The following is a 21074-nucleotide window of genomic DNA, read 5'->3' as shown; positions in this document are numbered from 1 at the left end:
CTCTGGCAGCTCATTCCATACATACACCACCCTCTGCATGAAAATGTTACCAGTTCGGTTCCAATTAAACCTTTTCCCTCTCAGCCTAATCCTATGCCCCTTCAGTTTTGGATTTCCTCTACCCTGGGGAAATGACATTCAAAGATTGAGCAGCCAGACAAAATGCAAAAGGAATAAACTGTTGAGCCCCAGGAAAACAAAAGAAGTGTGGCTCCAGCCTGTTTTTCTCTCCGATTGGCAGTTGGACCAGCATCTCCACTGGGCACACTGCGCATGCTTTTCGGTGTCAGGAAGCATTGCGCATGTACGCTGGTGTCAGCAAAATACTGCGCATGCCCCTTACTGTCAGCGGAAACGGCACGCAACATTCTTCTGATCGACCAATGGGAAGCCCTGAAGGACCGGAAGGAGTGCGGTCTTCCTGCCATTGAGAGCCTCCCCCCTATTGTCTGAATGCGGAAGTTGGATCAGGCGCTTGTGAAGGTGTTGCTGCTCCTCTCTCTATGAATGAAGATTGAACTTCATCCCAGACTGCAACTTCTTTCTTCTGTCCAAAATGTGTGAGTACAACTTACTCTTCTCACCCCCTTTCTCATTTTATTTTTTCACTCTGGTGTTCAGTTCTTCACTTGCAGCAAAGTTGGTTCAGGTATGTGTCTTAATTGGCAAACACATGGTAAATGTATTTATGCAGTATGAAGTTATAACCTTCCCTATGAAATAAAAACAGAAAGCAGGTACATTGTTTAAATGGTGATATACTGGAATATGGAGTAAGTGAGGACTGCAGGTACCGAAAATCAGAGTCGAAAATTGCGGCGCTGGAAAAGCACAGTTGGTCAGACAGCATCCAAGGTGCAGAACAGTCAACGTTTTGGGCAAAAGCCTTTCATCCAGGAATGATGTGTGGATGTACAAACGTGCCTCAGCTACCTTCTGCTCAGGCTTTCTACTCCAGTCAATGCCAGTTGTCACATAGGTGCAGCAAGCAATCAGCAAGGCAAGTGGTGTATTAGCAAGAGGAACTGAGTTCAAAGTGGGGGTGCCTTCCTGTAGTTAGGGAGGTATTAAATATATTCAAAGCTGAGTTCATCTGACTTTTGAATCTCAAAAATAGTTATGGGGGAAGACAAGAAATTAAAAATATATATTTTTATTCAAAACTTTTTCAAATCTCTCGCAACACCTCTATATACAAAAAAGAACAATACCAAAATACAGAAAAATAGTAGTACAACAATTTCATATTATGATACTATTAATAATGAGCTACCTATTATTCTACTAGGACAAACTTAGCTTAAACTAAACTACAATCAAATTGAATAAAAATAAAATTAAACATAATTTAAGTTAATTTGAATTCTATCACATTACTTTATTCTATTTCACTCACCATACCTCCATTAAGGCTTCCATCCATGGGAGCACCAGTTATTGCACCCGTATTCTTTTCACCCAGCCTTGCCCTCCCAGGGCCCCATGAGCGCCCAGACTGATTCCCACAGCTATACCACGGCTCTAATTAATACTGCTGATCAGTCTGCATCAATATAATTTAGAAAGGGCTGCCACGTCTTGTAAAACTACTGTTTTGTGGTGCACCATATTTGTGAGGTCATCTTGGGGGCGGATGCTCCATCACCAGCATATGCCAGGCCATAAGCCCTGGGTGTTTTTCCAATGTCCAACTCATTAAAATGTTCTTCCTTGCACAGTGCGTAAGAATGTTACACAGTCTGTTTCTGTGTTCTCCGAGAGAAGGCAAATTTGTCAACCCCCAGGATGTCCTTCAGCTCCCTTACTATAGCACTCCAGTATCTCTGGATCTTACAACATGACCAATAGCAGTGTGTGAGTGCCTATACTAATGTTACATTTGGGATACCCTGGTGATGCGCCACTCTTGAACCTAGCTAGCCTCTCTGGCACCACATAAGCCCTGTGTAAAATCTTCAATTGCATGCCCTGTGCTTTGTTACAAGTTGAAATTTTCCTTACATTTTCCCATATATCTTGCCATACTTCTAATGAAATATTCTAGCTCCCGATTCCACATGGTAGAGAGTCCCTCCACATCTCCTAAGGTATGTCCCTTCTGTGAATGATACAACGTACTAACTGAAAGAGCGCCTGTACAGAATACTCTTTACTCCACATTTGACCTGTAAAGCTGAGCCAGGAGTGTGGTCTTCCTCTGTATATAATCCCTTAGCTGAAAGTACCGGAAAAGGCCCCTATTAGACAATGCATATTTCTGTCTTAGCTGGCTAAATGACATCAAGACCTAACCCTCAAATAAATCTTCCCTCCAGGAGATTCCCTTATACTCCCATGACTTAAAGCCGGAGTCTATTGCCCCAGGTTTAAATCCTTAGGCTGCCACCTGCGGGGTAATCAGCGAGGTCTTCAGCCAATTGCCCTTGTCTTGCCTCAGTGTCCTCCAGGCTTTCACTGTATTTAAAATGATTGTACTCTTTCACTGCTCAGTCTCGGATTTCATCTTATCAATGAATAATAGATTAACTCGGGAACATCTCGACTGCAATGCTTCAACGTCAAGCAAAATCAACCCGTGTCCCCCCATGCCCAGTCACCCACATATGCTAAGAAAGCGCTTATTTGATATCTCTCCAAGTCCAAAAGATCCACTCCTCCTCACCCTGTGAGAGCTGCAATTTGGTAAACTTAATTAGGGGGCGACTGCGACACCAAATAAAATAACCTAACCAACCATTGAGCCTTAGTAATACTCATCTGGGTAGCAACAACAGGAGCATTCTCATGGGGTACAACAGGCGAGGAAGAACATTCATTTTAATCAGAGCTATTCGGCCTAACCATGATAATGGTAATCCGTCCCACTGCTGTAAATCCTGCTTTATCCTCTCCAGTAATTGTACATAGTTAGCTTTATACAGCTGGTGGAAGGCAGGGGTAATAAAAATTCCCAAATACAAAAGCCCTTTTGACGACCATCTAAACAGGAACTGCATTCCATCCTCCAGCATGGCGTCTGATTTTGTAAAGTTGATCCTGCAGCCTGAAAAACTTCCAAATAAATTAATTGTTTGAATCAATCGAGGAACAGACTCCTCCAGATTGGCCAAGAACAGAAGGACATCATCAGCATATAGGGTCATCTTATGCTCCCCCATTCCCATTCCTGGCGCTATTATTTCAGGATTCCTCCTGATAGCCTCAGCTAATGGCTCAATTGCCAAGGTAGATAGCAGCAGTGAAAGAGGACATCCCTTTCGACTACCTCTCCCAGCATTAAAGTTATCTGACTTAGTGCCGTTTGTGATGATTGCTGCCTTAGGATCATTATACAACACCACCACCCATCTAGCAAAGGTTGTCCCCAGATCAAAGCGCTTGAGGATCCCAAACAGGTACAGCCATTCTATCTGGTCAAACGCCTTTTCTGCATCTAGGGAGGCCACCGAACCCAGGATCAACCTTTGCTGGCATACCTGCACCATGTTCAGTACCCTCCTGATATTGTTGGAGGAGCTACGCCCTTAACAAAACCCATCTGATCTTCTTTCACAATACAGGACAACACCTTTTCCAACTTCAGGGCCAGCGTCTTGGGTAGAATTTTAAAATCTACATTCAACAGTGAAATGGGTCTGTATGAAGCACATTCTTCGGGCTCTTTCCCCATCTTTTATAATGAGGGAGATATTAGCCTCCCTAAGAGAGGGCGGAAGACAACCCATGCATATGAATAGCTATACATCCCCAGAAGTGGCTCCACCAACACACTTATGAATTCCTATAGAATTCACTTGGGAATCCATCTGACCGTGGTGCTTCATTGCATCCTGCACCTCCTGTATTGTCATAGGCATATTCAACAGGAAACCTGTTCCACGTTTATACTAGGGAGGTGCAGGATCTCAAAAAAGGCCTGCATTCTTACTGCTCCATGTTCATCTCCCTCTGACCGATATAACTCTGCAAATTATTCCCTAAATCTAACATTAATCTTCTTTAACTCACGGGTAACTTTGCCAGCCTTCTCTCGAACAGACATAATAGATTGGGAAGCATTTTACTTTCTGGCCAGATATCTATCTGACTTATCTCCAACTTCCAACAATCTTTGTTGAGCAACGCAGACCTTTATTTCCCCAGTGTGTGCAATGAGTTGGGAGCAGCCGGAGAGCTGCAGCTTGACCAGTGAAGGCCTATTATAGTATACTTCCTCAGCTATCTGCAGACGGGTCTCCAGCATCTGTTGTTGCTCCTTCCTCTGCGTCCTTCTAGTCATTGAATAAAAAATAATCAAGCCTCATAAATATGCCTTATTGGCCTCCTACAGTATTTCCGGATTACTGGCCGTACCCAAGTTGGTACCCAGAAGGCTCTGAACTCTTGTGATGTACTCAACAAATTTGCTATCCCTTAACAGGAATGGGTCCATGACCAGTGCTGTGCATCCATTCCACCACTCTTGATTTTACCATCAAAATACACTGGCACATGGTCCGACACAGCTATATTGCCAATTTCACAAGCCAATGTTCTGTCCAAGCAATCCAATGGCATTAAAAAGTGTCAGTTCCCATGTGGTACTTGTGTGGGTTAGAAGAGAAAGTAAAGTCTCTTCCATTAGGGTGGAGATGCCTCCACACATCCATTAATCCCAACTCCTTGCACATGTCCACCAACTGCTTAGGTTGCGCTGGTGACCTGCCTGGGCCCTTGGCACCCTGTCTACTTCGGGATCTATTAGACGATTAAAATCCTCTCCAATGACCATGCAGTGTACCCCAAGACTCATTAATTTAGCAGCTGCATCAATTAGAAATTTAAGAGGGTGCACCGGGGGACAATACACATTCAGGACGCCATACTCTTCACTATGTATTAGAGCTTTAAGAATGACGGACAGTCCATGTTCGTCCTTAATTTGCTCAATTACCTGGAAAGGGAGGTTCCTTCTTACCAGTATAGCAACTCCTCTACACTTGGAGCTAAAGGAGGAGAAGAATACCTTATCACAACCTCCTTGCTGCAGTTTCAGATGTTCCTTATCAGTTAAATGTGTCCACCCTTTCCTTCCCGAGGCTTGACAGCACCTTCTTTCTTTTTAATGGGGGAATGGCTCCCTTTTACATTCCAGGCGCACCATCTGAACGAATCAGTAGACATGGCCATCCAGGGAAGCCTGTGGTTTCCCAAGAGGAGGAAGCTTATCTGAGGTGCGGTGAGCAACAAAGACATTAACTCGATAAAGTCTAAAAACTGCTCCTATTAAAACTACTATAAATAAAAATCTAACCACCACATATAACTTAAGCAAATGCTCAAATAACCCCCAATTATGTAGAGATCTCTTTCCCCCCCACCCCAACCCCCACCATTGCCATCAGCCTGGCTCCTTCCCACTGAAGCTGTGCCCCAAACGCCAGGCAATTCACAGATTGAAAAAAAACATGTTATTTACATTCTGAGAGTTAACAATGGTTGCCCATCTCCCCACACCCCTTCTCCATACATCTTAAACACAGGGATAGCCACCCCCAATCCAAAAACAAAAGGACAGCAGTGAAAAAAAGGCCCCAGACAATACCTAACTGACCGATATACTAAATAATTCCAGTTTTACGCCAAGGCAGTACGTATAAAGCCGATAACCACAAAATAAGGGGCAAAAAAGTAGCATTGTCTGGAATGACGTCCCTCCCGCCTTCACCCCAACTCAATTTCTTTAATTCAGAGAATTCGCAAAGTCCTTCGCCTTTTCTGCTGAATCAAATTATATACCGTCCCTCCATGAGTAAAACGCAATACAGTCAGGGACCTCAAGGAATATTGTACGTTCAGATCCCTTAATTTTCTCTTAACTTAATTAAATGCCCTTTTCTTAATCCAGGCTCCTGAGAAGTCCTGAAAATATATTATTCTGATCCTTTGTACATTAGAGCCTGTGGATCTCTTCCCAGTCTTCTTGCTGTTTCAATCACTGGTTTTCTTTATAATGCAGGAGCCACACTAGGACCACGCGGGGCTGCGGGTCCGACCCGGACCTGCACATTTCGATCCAGTGTGCCCGCTCCACACTCAACAGGCCCGACTCCAACTCCAGCCCCAGGAATCCAATAAGGTCTTCACCTTCCTCGCGTTCCGGAAGACCCACGAGCTGTAAGATTTTTCTTCTACTTTAGTTTTCCAGGTTGTCCACTTGCTCCTGAAGGGCCCGAACCTGGTCTTCCAGCGTTTGGATCCTTCCTCCTGAGACCTCCGCCACGGTCCTCTCCTCCGCTGCCTATTCTCTTCGGGCCAACACGTGAATTTCCTGTCCATGCTTTTGCAGCGTGGCAGATAGTGGTTCCACCGCTGCTTCAATCTTTTCTCGGAGATTGGCAAACTCCGAGAGTAACTGTTGCTGTCCCATTAAATCCACAGGGATTGCCCTGGAAGTTTGAGCAATGGCTCCAAGCACCCCCAATGCAGTTGGGGAGTGCCCTACCTGCTGCACCCCTTTCGGCCCCTTTCCTTCATTTGCTTTCATTTTGTTCCTAAAGCTGTCAAACCACAATTATAGCAGCTCCAGACATTCAGTAAGTTTATATTCGCAATTTTTTTCTTCTACGGATGGTTAATGAGGTGGGGGGAGGGGTAAAAGTCCACCTTGCCGGGGGTGTGGCACAGAGCCCAGCACAGCAGACCACTCAAACCACCGCCATCTCGGATTTCCAAGAAAATGGTTTTAAGACCAGTACAGAACAGCTACAGAGTTTTCCAGCACAGAAACAGATCCTTCGGTCCAACTAGTCTATGCTGACTATGTTCTCAAACCCAACTAGTCCCATCTGCCAGTGATTGGCCCATATCCCTCCAAACCTTTCCTATTCATGTACTTTTCCAAATGTCTTTTAAACATTGTCACTGTACATACATCCACTACTTCCTCTAGACACCCATCCCACACACAAACCACTCACTGTGTGAAAAAAATGGAGCTCTTCGTGTCTTTTTAAAATCTTTCTCCTCTCCCCTTCAAACTTTGCTCCCTAATCTTGAAAGCCCCACCCTAGGAAAAGGACACCTGCCTTTCACCTCATCTGTACCCCTCATGATATTATAATCCTCTATAAGGTCACCTCTCAATCTCCTCTGCTCCAGTGAAAGAAATCCCAGTCTCCACTGCCTGCAGGTATATTCATGTTCAGTTATGATGTGTTCGGTGTTGGTGCAGGCTCAAATGGCCTACTCCTGCTCCCAATTCTCTCACTGTGTGTCCAGCACAGCATTGGGAGATTGGGAAAGGGGAGGGATAGATATCTTGTTTGTTTTTATTTTTAAAATGCACTTGATTCCACAAATAAAAGCAACAGGTACAAGTACAGCACATGCAGTATTCCTCATAGCAGCTTCAAGGTTTTGTGTCATCTTCTTCCGTGTTGGCTCCAGCACATTCGGCTTCCTCCTCCCCCCCCCCCCCCCATCCACCCCCCCACCCACCCAATCCCCGCCCTGAGCTGTTGATGCTTACATTCTATCAAATAAAGAGAGGGATAGACAAGGTCTTTTCTCTGGGAGTGTAGAACTATACAGTAATAGGTTTAGGGTGAGGTGGCCCGGGGAGGAGGCGAGGGATTTAAAAGGAACCTAAGGGGCAATTCATGCAGAAGATGGCCCGTGTAAGGAAAGAGCTGCCAGAGGAAGTAGTAGATGCTGGTATAATTATGACACATTTAAAAGGCATCTGGATAGGTTTATGAATAGGAAGGGTTTAGAGGGATATGGGCCAAATGCAGTCAAATTAGACCAGATTCGGTGAGGATATCTGGTCAGCATAGACCAGTTGGACCAAAGGACCTGTTTCTGTGCTGTATATCTAGATGACTCTGATTTGCCACACCAGTCTGTTCAATTTCTCTCTGGTGTCATAGCCTTGGTGTCTCATTCCAAAACTCCCCACCCCCGTGGGGGCACGTTAACCATTTTGTGTCTGATTGGTTGTCAAGAAGCTGCTTTGCAGGTTCATCCTGAATTTACACACTATATTTTTGCTTCCACAACTCAGACCTGCTCACTCTCAACAGTATCCCAATGTCGTGGAAGATATTAATTTTCAGGTGGAGGTATCCAAAATTCAGAGAGGTGTCAGTTGTGACTGTTTTGCTCTTCTGTCCCTGTCAGATCCTGAACCAGCACTTTCAGGAGAATTAGAATGGAGTGAGAACAGAGGGAGAGAGAGTGAGTGAGAAAGTGGGATGGTGCTTTCAGTTTTATGGAATAACAAAAGAAAAGAATGTTCTGCAGAAAGTAGAATTGCTTGTTCTGAATTTCTACCCTGGACTGACAGTGATGACTTTTGTAATCTCTTTTCAGAGTATTTGATCTGAAGATGAAGTTTCAAAATCAACAGATGAAGGGCTTATGCCTGAACCATTGACTCTCCTGCTCCTCGGATGCTGCCTGACCCGCAGTTTTCGACTCTGATTCTCCAGCATTTGTGAGTCACTCAATCCATCGGGACTGCAACAATTTTCGACTGTGATCCAATTGGTTCCTGTTTCAGTCCGTTTTCAGCATCAGTGGGACTGGAAGAGAGACCCTACTGTTGCAGCAACGCACGGAGTGTGGAGCCTGAAACAGTTAACTGGCCTGAAAAGAGGAATTCAAGGCTGGGAGAGGACATACACGCGTTTGTGTGCAACTGTAGCTTTGGCCATGGAGAAACCATGGAAGTGTGGCGACTGCGGGAAAGGTTTCCGTGTCCCGTCTGCCCTGGAGACACATCGGCGCAGTCACACCAGGGAGAAGCCATTCTCCTGTCCTGAGTGCGGGAAGGCCTTCAGTGATTCCTCTGCCCTGCTGAGGCACCGGCGAGTGCACACAGGGAAGAGGCCCTTCAGCTGCCCTGAGTGCAGGAAGAGCTTCAGCGATTCCTCCGCCCGGCTGAGGCACTTGCGGGTGCACACAGGGGAGAGGCCCTTCAGCTGCCTCAAGTGTGGGAAGACCTTCAATGATTCCTCCGCCCTGATCAGGCACCAGCGGCTGCACACAGGGGAGAGGCCCTTCCGCTGCCCCGATTGTGGGAAGGTGTTCACTCGCTCCTCCCACCTCGTGATTCACTGGCGGGTCCACACCGGTGAGAAGCCCTTCCCCTGCCCCAAATGTGGGAAGGCCTTCAGCGATTCCTCTGACCTGCTGGCCCACCGGCGGGTCCACACTGGCGAGAGGCCATTCACCTGCTCTGTCTGCGCGAAGTGCTTCACACGCTCTTCCGACCTGCTGAAGCACCAGCGTGTCCACACTGGGGAAAGGCCCTTCAGCTGCTCTGAGTGCGGGAAGGGCTTTACTCAGGCATCCCACCTGCTGACACACCGGTGGGTCCACACTGGGGAGAGGCCGTTCACCTGCCTCGAGTGCGGGAAGGGCTTTGCTGTCTCCTCCAGTCTACTGACGCACCAGCGGGTCCACACTGGGGAGAGGCCGTTTGCCTGCCCTGAGTGTGGGCAGAGGTTCACAATGTCCTGCAGTTTGAACAAGCACCAGCGGAGGCACCAATGCTCCCAACAATCAGATTCTGCCGGTAACACTGCTGAGGGTCACCCCCAGGTCTGAACCTCCTGCCCTTTCTGACAGTGGGGGTAATAAGAGTTGGTAGGCTTTTTTGTTTTCTACTGGGGGAGTGGAGGGGGAAGGGGGGGTGGTGGCTCAGTGGTTCGCACTGCTGCCTCATAGCGCCAGGGACCCAGATTTGATTCTATCCTCAGGGTAACTGTCTGTGTGGAGTTTGCATGTAATTCCCCTCAGTGTCTGCGTGGGTTTCCTTTGCGTGTTCCAGTGTCTTCCCAAAGTCCAAACGTGCACATGTTTGGGAGAATTGGCCAAGCTAAATAGTCCCACAGTGATCAGGAACGTGTAGATGTGCTGCATTAGTTCAGGGTAAGTGCAGAGTGATAGGGTAGGAGAATGTGTCTGGATGAGTTACTCTTCATAGGGTCGGTCTGAACTTGTTGGGCAGAAGGGCCTGTTTCCACACTGTAGTGATTGTATGATTCCATGAACATTTCTTCCAGTGGGCACTGCTGCTCATTGAGCCCAGGACCAGCACGAACCTAAGACCATTGGAGCAGAAGTTAGGATATTTTGACCCATCGAATCTGCTCCACCATTTGTTAGAGACAAAATAAAAAACAGACAAGCAGGAGGCTGGGCACAACAAGGCAGGCAGCACCAGGAGGTGGAGAAGTCAGCATTTCAGGGATTATCCCTCAGGACTGAAGAAGGGTTCTACCCGAAGCATTGACATCTCCATCAGAAATGATTTACCAGGATATTGTCAGAACTAGAGGACATAGGTTTAGAGTGAGAGGGGAAAGATTTAAAAGGGACCGAAAGGGAAAACGTTTCATGCAGAGTGTGGTGCGTGTATGGAATAAGCTGCCAGAGGAAGTGGAGGAGGCTGGTAGAATTACAGAATTTAAAAGACATTTAGTTGGAGACGTGAATAGAAAGGGTTAGAGGGATTTGGGCCAAGTGCTAGCAAATGGGACTAGATTAATTTAGAATATCTGGTCAGCGTGGACGAGTTGGACTGAAGGATCTGTTTCTGCGCTGTACCTCTCTACGACTACCGGTCCTGATGTAAGTTTAGAACTGAGTAACTTTGCATAATTCAATCTTGTTGAATTCACCTCCTGAAAGGTTTCAAATGAACCCCTCCAAGTGATATGATTTAACTACACCAAGTTGGATAAAGTATCCCATCAAGTTCAACATGAATGCGCAGTTGAAGAAGTCAGAAGTCACACAACACCAGGTTACAGTCCAACAGGTTTATTTGAAATCCCAAGCTTTAGGAGCATTGCTCCTTCATCGGTGCTGCTCCTTCATCACTTTACCTGATGAAGGAACAGTGCTCCGAAAGCTCCTGAATTCAAATCAATCTACTGGGATTCTCACCTGGTGTTGTGTGACTTCTGACCTGTCCACCCCCTGCACCTCTGCATCAGAGTTGACAAATGAGATCAGATTTTATTCAGCCTGATTTAGAGAGATATTCATCTGGATGTCCTTATGCCTGAAACATCCATTCTCCTGCTCCTCGGGTGCTGCCTGACCTGCTGTGCTTTTCCAGCGCCATACTCTCAACTCTGATCTCCAGCATTTGCAGTCCTCACTTTTTCCTGGTTCATGTGGAAACTCAACACTGTCAGAGTGACAAAGAGACGCCAGTCATAGAGTACTATAGCACAGAGACAGGCCCTTCAGCCCAAACCGGTCCATGCTGACCAAAATGTTTGTCAACACTAACCTCATTTCCCTGCACTTGGCCCATATCCTTCTCAAGCTTTCCTATCCATGTATTCGTTGAAACACCTTTTCAAAGTTGTTGATGTACCTGCTTCAACCACTTCCACTGGCAGCTGTTTCCCCAGGCGAACTAGATTCTGTAAATATTTTGCCCCACATCTTTTCTTCCATCTTTCTCCTCTCACCATAAAAACGCGTCCTTGGTCTAGAAATCCTCCCCCTAGGGAAGAGACAGCTACCATTAACCCAACTCTACCCCTCATGGTTTCAAAATATTGCCTCTCAACTTCCTTGGCTCCACTGGAAAAACATCCCAGCCTATCCAGCCTAAATTCTAATTTGATAATAATGGCAGTGATGATTTTGGCTGTGTGTGTGTCAAGGATCTCTCATTTCTAAGCCAATGCCGTGCCTCTTAAGTTCACGTCATCTTAAAACGAATGGCATCCCATTCATTTAAAATGTCCATGTTTTCTGTGCAAAGTGAGTCCTGGTCAGGAAATAGGCAGCAGTGTCTTTTATTCCCGTAGACTGCTCTGTTTTGAGATGTATGAGTAAATCTTCAGAACAAAAGATTAGTGCAGCCTTTATTCATGTCTCATTATTAAAAACACTTTCTCCATTTACAGATGTGATTGAGAAGCTTCTCCCAATGAATCTTTGACTGATAATAGCATTTGTCAGGCTTTTGAAAGTCACTGTAGCTCTGTCACAGCACATGGGAGGGCTATTTCAGACACAACGCATCATGCAGAAAATTCTCCCACATCAGTCGAGTAAAGTTGACGTCTTTTTAAGACATTGTGAAACTTGAAAGGATTCAGAAAAGGTTTGGAAGGACGTTGCCAGGGCTCCAAGGTTTTAGCTTTATAACAGTATTGATGACATTCTCTTGAATGCAATGGAGTCAATATTAATCCCAGCCTCTTGGTGTGGTTGTGGGTGAATCACCTTAATTTGGCTCCTGACTCAGAGACCGACAGAGAATCAACTGCTGAAACAATGATTTGCACTTTACTGCACGTAGCAACCACAAATAAAACCCCTCAAGTTCATTCAGCTTCACCCCCCAAACTTGGCCATCACCCAGTTGATGGCTGAATTTAACTGAGTTTCCACCGACAGTGCCCATCTCTGGAAGTATCCAGAGGTTTGATGCAGTATTATTCGTCTAAGTACTGCTGCTGCAGCATCGTTCTAGAGTTGAATTTTGGTGGCATATCCTTATTTTGAAATCTGTGGTGTGACTTTTTTTTAAGACTCTAACATCACCTCCCATTGCTGGAGACCTCAGCTCTGTAGCTTACCTTCTTATCCTTGAGGGTTAGCTGTCTGTTTGAAACAACCTGCTCTGCAATTAACCCCTCGATGTCAGGGCTTTCCTTCCACAGGCAGAATTAATTGTTCTTTTGTCACACCATTATTAAACAACATTATCTTGCCTGTCCCAAGAAACAACTTATTGTGTTGCCGCCTTCTTCCCAGGGATGGATAACTAGCAGAAATTAGTCCATTTATCGTATTGAATCTGCTCTGCCATTCAATCATGGCTGATATATTTCTTAACCCCATTCGCCCTGTAACCTTTGAACCCCTTGATACTCAAGAATAAGTGAATGGTGGAGCAGACTCAATGGGCTGAATGGCCTAATTTCAGCTCCTGTGGTGTCACAGTTTTTCGTTGGCCCTTTCATTTCTTGGTCCAGAAAAAGTTAGTGTTGACTCATGAAGTTGGGGGAAGTTCTGGAGTTTACAGGTGCACACCACGCTCCTCCCGGAATAACGATTCTTCCTGAGATACTGGCAGTTCTTGAGATCCCTGGATATCGCTGAATACAAATCGATGTGTCTGGAAGTCTCTGCTGCTTCCCTGGAACAGAAGGATTATGAGGAGAAAATTCAGAAATCCGAAGAGCAAAGAGACTTGGGACTTCTAGCCCAGGATTCTCTCAAGGTAAACTTACAGGTTGAGTCAGTAGTGAGGAAAGCAAATGCAACAATGGCATTTATTTTGACAGGACTTGAATATAAAAGCAGGGATGTACTTCTGAGGGTCTAAAAGGTTCCGGTCAGGCCACAATTGGAGTACTGTACGCAGTTTTGGGCCCCATATCTCAGAAAGGATGTACAGGCCCTGGAACATGTTCAGAGGAGGTTGATGAGAAAGGTCCCAGGATTAAAAAGCTTAACATATGAAGAACATCTGAGGACTCTGGGTCTATACTCAATGGAGTTTAGAAGATGACAAGGGAACTAATTGAAACCTACAGAATACTGAACAGTTTAGACAGAGTGGATGTTGGGAAAATATTTCCATTGGTAGGAGAAACTAGGACCCGAGGGATCAGCCTTCAAGTAAAGGGAAGACCTTTTAGAACGAGATAAGGAGAACTTCTTCAGACAGAGAGTGGTGTATCTATAGAATTCACTGTCCCAGAAGGCTGTGGAGGCCAGATCACTGAATACATTTAAGATGGGAATAACTAGGTTCTTGAGTATCAAGAGGATCAAAGGTTACGGGGAGAATGGGGTTGAGAAACTTATCAGCCGTGATTGAATGGTGGAGCAGACTCCATGGGCTGAATGGCATAATTTCAGCATATCATAAGACTATAGGAGCAGATGTGTGGAGGGGTGAGGATGGGGGAAAAGAGATAAAGAGGGGAATACAATTAAGGTGAAGCTGGATACAGATACATAGGAAATACAAGAATTGTACGAGAAATTGGCCAGGCTAAATTACCCACTGCCCAGGGATTGCAGGTTAAGTTGGATTGTCCATGCTTAAATTGCCCCACATATTCAGGAATTGAAAGTTAGGTACATTAGTCAGGGGTAAATGTCGAGTAATAGGGATAGGGAAATGGGTCTGTGTGGATTATTCTTTGGATGTTTGGTGTTGGGCCAGATAGTCTGTGAGATAGTCAGAGGCTTTCCCCCTCCCCAGGGTGGAAAAGTCAACTACAAGAGGGTACAGGTTCAAGGCGAGAGGGGGACAGTCTGGGGGAGAATTGAAAGGGAAGATTTTTCACACAGTTCGATGCTGGATGCCTGGAATGCATTGCCATTGGATGTAGTGGAAAGAGGCACCTTAGCAACACTTAAGGTGTATCTGGATAGACACATGAATGGGAGGTGAGTACAGGGAAAGGAACCACACATCGGCAATGGAGGCTCAGGTGTAGCATAAACACTGACAGAGGCCAATTGGATGGACTGTGCTGGAGACACAATGGGACAGAGACAAATGTATCTATTTCAGATCTAACTGCACTTCAGCCGCTTCTGTGGACTGTTCCGTAGGGAAGGTGCAATCCCAGGCTCAGAGAGCATCAGCTCCCATTGGAAGTAAAGCGGGTGAGAGAGCAACCAGTCAGCATAAAGGAACCCCTTATCCCTCCTACTTCACCCACTAAACAGGGTTCAAGATGTGACTCTCAGCAGCGGTAACAGCAGAATCCAACCCGAATCGCTGCGCAATCTCACTTGTGAAGTTGCTGGTGTCTCCACAAGTTGCACGACTGGGTGAAGCCCTTCCCACACACTGGACAGGTGAACGGCCACTCCTTGGTGTGGATGTGCTGGTGTTTGCGCAGGGTGGAGGAATCGCAGAAGTCATTGCTCCACACGGGACAGGTGAATGGCTTCTCCCCAGTGTGGACGTGGAAGCCGAGCAGCAGGTGATACGACCGGGTGTAGCCCTTCCCGCACACGGAGCAGGAAAATGGTTTCTCCCCGGTGTGCATCCGCTGGTGCGGCAGCAGGTGGTGTGACTGAGTGAAACCCTGCCCACACACGGGGCAGATGAACGGGTTCTTGCTGGTGTGGACCCGCTGGGGGCCAGGAGGTGGTGTAACTGAGGGAAGCCTTTCCTGCATGAGTACAGGTGAATAGCCGCTGCCCGATGTGTAAACGCCAATGAATCTCCAGCGTAGATGGCGAAGGGAAGCCATTCCCATACTCCCCACATTTCCACGGTTTCTCCATGGTACAGGTGCCCTCGTCTGTCTCTGACCTTAACAATCAGTTGAAAACTCGCTCACGCTTACAGTATGTGTGTGGTGTTACTGGTGAACCCTCTGATAATTGGAATACTCTCATGCACTCTGTAAAGCTTGTTCCAGTCACTACTATGGTGTGTGGATATGTGAGAGTCAGTTTCCAGTCACACTGACGTTTAAAACCTAACTAAGCAGACAGACCTTCAACTCTTTTTTTTCAAGGCCATCAATATCCACGTCCTCGTGAATCAAGTGACTGTCAGACTTTGATGTGATGTTTGGTCTGAGATTTCTGCTGCCAAATTCTTCTCTTGTAATACTTCTGTGAAGTGATTGCAAAGGTTATCATAGTCAGTCCAAGACAGAAAATCTGAAAGTAATTCTAGTTACTGTGGAACATTCTTTCCTCTCTTAATCCCAAAGATCTTTGTGGAGATCTATATGTAACTGTAAACCAACAGGGTTATGGAGCAGACTGCATACCTCAACAAAGAGTTCACATGGACTCAAGTTGCTGAATGGACCTCTGCAGTACAGCATTGACACACTTACTGAAGATCTGCAATATGCTGCAGCACGATATTACAAGCCCAGAAACAACTGCAAATCAGACAAGGTCTTTTCAGAAGTTGGACCATGAATTTCTGAAGCTGCCGCAATTCTTCTTCTCGCTCTCTGATTGAAGATTGATCTTCACCCAAACTGCAACTTCCTTCCTCTGTCCAAATATTTGTGAACACAGCCCTGTTTTTGAAGGATGGCACGTTTCCTGATCATCACAATCTCTTCCCCCGATATGCAAAGGGACAGTCAGTCGGGGTGGGGCTCGCATCTTGTGTTGTTATGTGAAATCTGTGACAGCTGCAACAGTTCATCCCAACTCCTGTACTCAGTGCTCTGACTGATGAAAGTAAACATGCCAAAAGACTTCCTCACCGCCTGTCTACCCATGACTCCACCTTCCAGGAGCTATGAACCTGCATCCCTACATCTCTTGGTTTGAAATACTGCATATGAAACAGTGCTTGTTGGTATGGGTTATTATTTGGTGCTTATCTCGACTCTAATTTACTATTTTATACTGAATGCCATGACTTATGAAGGCCAGAGTGCCAAAAACTTTCTACCTGTGACTCCACTTTCAGAGAACTGTGAACCTGTACTCCAAGATCCTTCTGTTCCACTACACTCCTTAAAGTCCTACCATTCACCATGAAATTCCTGCCTTGATTTGACTATACAAAATATAAGACCTCACACTTATCTATATTAAACTCCATTTGCCATTAACCTTAAACCTTTGCCCTCTAATTTTGGACTCCCCCACCCAAGGGAAAAGACCTTGCCTACTTACCCTACCAATGCCTCTCATGATTTTATAAATGTCTTTAAAGTCACCCCTCAGCCTCCAAAGCTCCAGGGAAAATAGCCCCAATCTATTCAGCCTCTTCCTGTAGCTCAAACCCTCCAGCCCTGGCAGCATCCTTGTAAATGTTTTCTGAACCCTTTCAAATTTCATAACACCCTTCCTGTATCAGAAAGCACAGAATTGCATGCAGTATTGCAACAATGATGGAACCAATGTTCTTGCTGAAGAAGATTTTAAAAAAAACATTTATAACTACAAGCAAATCAAGTTAGTTGGGCATGACTTTCCCATAGCAGTTTGTTTTGGCTGTCCTTCATTAACCTATGCTTTATAATATATAAGAAAATATTTTGAGGGATGGGATTGTTGCTCGCATGTCCAACATTTGCTCACCATCCTTCATGGCCTTTGGACCGAGCAATTGGCTACATGCTTGAAGGCAGTTGAGAGTCAACCACATTGTAGTAGGTCTGGAGTCACATGATGTGAGCGTGCACACGCACGTGTAGGGTTGTGAATGGTAGATTTCCCTCCCTAAAAGATCACTTTCACAACAATCAGTAATGATTGGACAAAAGCAACAGTTCTGGCAGTATCTATGAGGAGACAACAGTGTTACTGTTTTGAGTTCGGTGGTCCTTCAAAATTAGGCTGGATTCAAAACATGAACTGTTTTCTTTCCACAGATGCTGCCAGACCTGCTGCATTTTCCCAGCAATTGTTGCTGATCTCCAACATCTGCAATTCATTTCTTAGCCAATAATGGTTTCCTTGTTGCCAGTACTGAGACAAACTCTCACTTCCAGATCTTTTTATTCATTGAAAAAAAAGTCCACTAGCATCCATAATGGGATTTTAATTTTTGTTCTCAGAAGACCGAGATCTCTGGGCTACTTAACCAGTATCACCAGATCACAATCTTCCCTTCACTGACAGTGACATTGACAATCTTGTCCTGAATATTTTTCTTTATTCATTCATGGAATGTGACACTTTGTCTCCCAAAAGAACCAAGTGCCAATTCAGAGGGCAGTTAAGAGTCAATCACATAACTTTGGATCAAGAGTGAGACATTCACCAAACTGGGAAAGGACAGATGATTTCCTTCCTTAAAAAAAGGTTATTAGTGAACAAGATAGGTACTTATGATAATTGATAAGATCACCAAAGCAGCTTTATATTCCAGATACATAAATTGATTTCAAATTGCATCGGGGCCATAGCAGCATCACTTTGAATCTCCAGATGTTAAATCCAGTAACAATGCCCAAATGCCACCCACTCCCTACAATCTCTAGGCTTCCCAACACTGACTGGTTTGTAATTTGCAGTTGTATTCTTTTCCTCATTAGTATTTACTATTCAATTCAGCCCATTGAGTTGACGCTGCCACTTATTCAGATCACAATTATTCTGGTAAACATTCACTCCACTTTTCTGGCATTGTCCCATAATCCTCAATTCGCTTACAGATTTTAAAAAAAACTATCTCAGCCTAGAATGCACATAACAACCCAGGCTTAACAGCCCCCTGTAGTATCAAGTTCCACAGATTTACTGCCCTCAGGAGTAATTCCTATCTGTCCTAAACATGCAATCTCTTATTTGGAGGTTACTTCCTCTGGTCCCAGACTCACCCACTTTTCCACGTCTAGCCTGTCAAGTCTCCTCAGAACCTTGTACGTGACAATAAGGTTACCTCTAATTCTTCTAACTTCTAATAAGCACAGGCCCAACCTATTCAGTTCTCCTCATAAGACATTCTTTCCATCCCTGATATCATCATGGTCAACCTTCTCTGGACTGCCTCCAATGCCAATATATCTTTCGTCAAGTAAAGGGCCCTAAAGTGTTCATAATATTCACTTGTGGCCTGACTAGGGCCTTACATAGGTTCACTATAACCTTTCTACATTTATACTCTACTGAAAACGCCAAACTCCCATTTGCCTCCCTATTACTGACTGAAATTGGATGAAGAGATTCGTGGATGTGATTCCAAATCCCTCGATTCTAAAGTTTTCTCAATTTAATATTCAGTTCTTCACCTCCTGACAATCTGCATGACCTCATTTTCCCATTTCCCATTTCGTTCATTTGCTTAACCTGTCTATATCCCTCTCCAGATATCTAATGTCATCCTCACCACCTGCTTTCACATCAACTGTCTCTTCTGCAAAAGTATATTCACTTTACTTATCCAAGTAATTCGTATACATATTGTAAATAATGTTGGCCCCAGCGCTGATCCCCGTGGTACACCACAAGTTACAAGTTGCCATCCTGAACATGGCCCTTACCATAACTGTGGTAGTTAGTCAATCCTCTATCCATGCTAACATTCAGCCTCCAACACCCTGGGCTCTTTGCTTACCATTTCATGAGATGTTAATATCATTGGCTGTGCCAACAACTCTTTCCAAACTGACCTTGAAAAGGTGGTCCTGAACTGCCTCTTAAATTGTTTCACAAACATGGTGTGGTCTGCAACAATGTTCAGGAATGAGTTCCAGCATTTTGGTCAATAACAAAGAAACAATGCGATATATCTTGCAGTCGGAATCCTGTGCTGGTACTTACCTGCTCTTGGTGGTTGAGGTCATGGTTTGGAAGGTGCTTTTGAAGAACCACCACTCATGCAATCAAGCCAGACTGACAGATTGTGGCCTCAGACTCTGCCATTTGATTTTCTTCATCAATCTACATTCTTTCCAGCCGTGTTTCAGTCTGAAACTGCCACGCAATGCCTTCTGTTACGGCTTAAAGGTAAGAATACACAAGATAATCAATCATATTTTGGGTTGTATAAATCTTAGCCTGCGAGAATTATTTTCTTAGGCTTGAATTAAACTGGGTGACTGCATGAAATGGTTTGTTGGTCAGACTTGAATCTTCATGCTCAAGGAGACAGTGCCAATAATATCATTAAACTCCTTCTTTTGTTAAAAAAGGACAAGCTCTTGATTTATTTTTACACCGTACTGGTATTCACACCTGCACATTCAATGTCAAACTCAGACATCATAAACGAAATTACACCATTAATTTGTTTTACAACAATCCAACAGATTAATTAATAATACACAGTGAATACCAAGGCTAATTAATGTGAAATTAGATTTGACCAAATAAAATGTAAAATTGAGATGAGAGATAACAAATGGGGGAAGGGCAGAAGGTAAGAAATGCAGCATCATAGAAGGTGTTCCTCCAGGGAGTGTATTTTACCAACTACAACTGCTCAATATAAACAAACACTCTGACATGATCCTCCGGTTTTAATGTAAACCATACCCCCATACAGTAGGTACCATTTAAATAAGTTAATAGATACAAGCCTTGAGTAAATCCAGCCTCCAGCCGGACCCCCCGCTTCTTGGAGCTCGGACCTTCCTCCAGCTCCGGGGGGTTGTTGAGCTCCTGGGCTCCGGCCGCCGCCGAAGAAGCCGCGGGCGCCGGCTCTCTCTCCTCCACCGCCGACAGTTTTAATTTGTTTTCCCGTTCACCCGGTAACCGTCACCTCCCCCTTCCCGGGCCCCGGGAATTATACACAAATAAACAGTAAACACCACCGGGGACTGCCTCCTTTTCTTCACAACTTTTGTTTGAAAAGTTCCGGCTTTAATGTGAAATGTATTTTAAAGGTATTTTCTGAGGTAAACGATGCCTGTCTGCCCCCCTCCCTCCGTCAGAAACCGCAGCCTCGCGCCGCCATCTTTGTTTTTCTTCTCCTTTCCGTCTCCTCCTGCTGTGACGCGCGTCATCCACGTCCCCTCCAATCAGAGCGCACCTTACTCCACCTGACCAATAGCGGCCGGCTCTGCAGTCAAAAAGGAAGCCACAACTCGGAATGTCGCTCTCCGATTAGTCCGCACCGAACGCAGGCTTTGGGATTGGTGGAGAGGGTCGCAGGCCCTTCACCGTCCCCGCCCCTTTACTACAATGGTCTCGCGAGGGACAGGAGGAAGGTGTTCCCCCTCATTCATTCAACAGGAGAGGACTCCATTGACTGTAATGGGCTCGGAGGGTACAGTGGTCATGTCTCATGCTGAGGAGGAAGATGTTTCCTCTCATTCAACAGAAGAGGACCTAGTTACTACAGAGGTTTTTTTTGTGGTGCAGCTGTAGTCTCCCATAGAGCCCTGAGGCTCAGGTTCAAATCCCACTGCTCCAGTTTGTGTAATAATATCCACAGTTTTTTTCAATCATTAGTCACACAACTACAGTCCAACACGTTTATTTGAAATCGCACGCGCTTGGAGCGCAGCCTCTTCATCAGGTGAAGACATGGAAAACAAAATGTGTAAGAAAGAGAATTCAGATAAATGATCAGCCATGGATGGTAACGAAAGACAGAGCATCTCAACAGTTAATTACCTATTCCCATTCCTATTTCTGATCTTCTTAATACATGACAA

At 45.2% G+C, this 21074-nt stretch overlaps 1 protein-coding gene across 1 annotated transcript; it reads left to right on the top strand.

Moving 5' to 3' along the window:
- The first annotated feature begins 467 nt into the window (after window positions 1-467).
- LOC132807525 (zinc finger protein 239-like) lies at window positions 468-9643 on the top strand. Its single transcript, XM_060821631.1, has 3 exons — window positions 468-560; window positions 5999-6156; window positions 8353-9643. Exon 3 carries the CDS (start codon window positions 8695-8697, stop codon window positions 9589-9591), a length of 897 nt encoding a protein of 298 aa, XP_060677614.1. The 5' UTR covers window positions 468-560; window positions 5999-6156; window positions 8353-8694; the 3' UTR covers window positions 9592-9643.
- The last annotated feature ends 11431 nt before the right edge of the window (window positions 9644-21074 follow it).

This window comes from Hemiscyllium ocellatum (genome assembly GCF_020745735.1).
Source record: "Hemiscyllium ocellatum isolate sHemOce1 chromosome 27 unlocalized genomic scaffold, sHemOce1.pat.X.cur. SUPER_27_unloc_18, whole genome shotgun sequence".
NCBI lineage: Eukaryota > Metazoa > Chordata > Chondrichthyes > Orectolobiformes > Hemiscylliidae > Hemiscyllium > Hemiscyllium ocellatum.
This window is presented reverse-complemented; position numbering and strand designations above follow the sequence as displayed.

Bases quoted from the DNA above. Each gene is read 5' to 3' on its own strand.
- LOC132807525 (XM_060821631.1), top strand. From the start codon at position 8,695: ATGGAGAAACCATGGAAGTGTGGCGACTGCGGGAAAGGTTTCCGTGTC.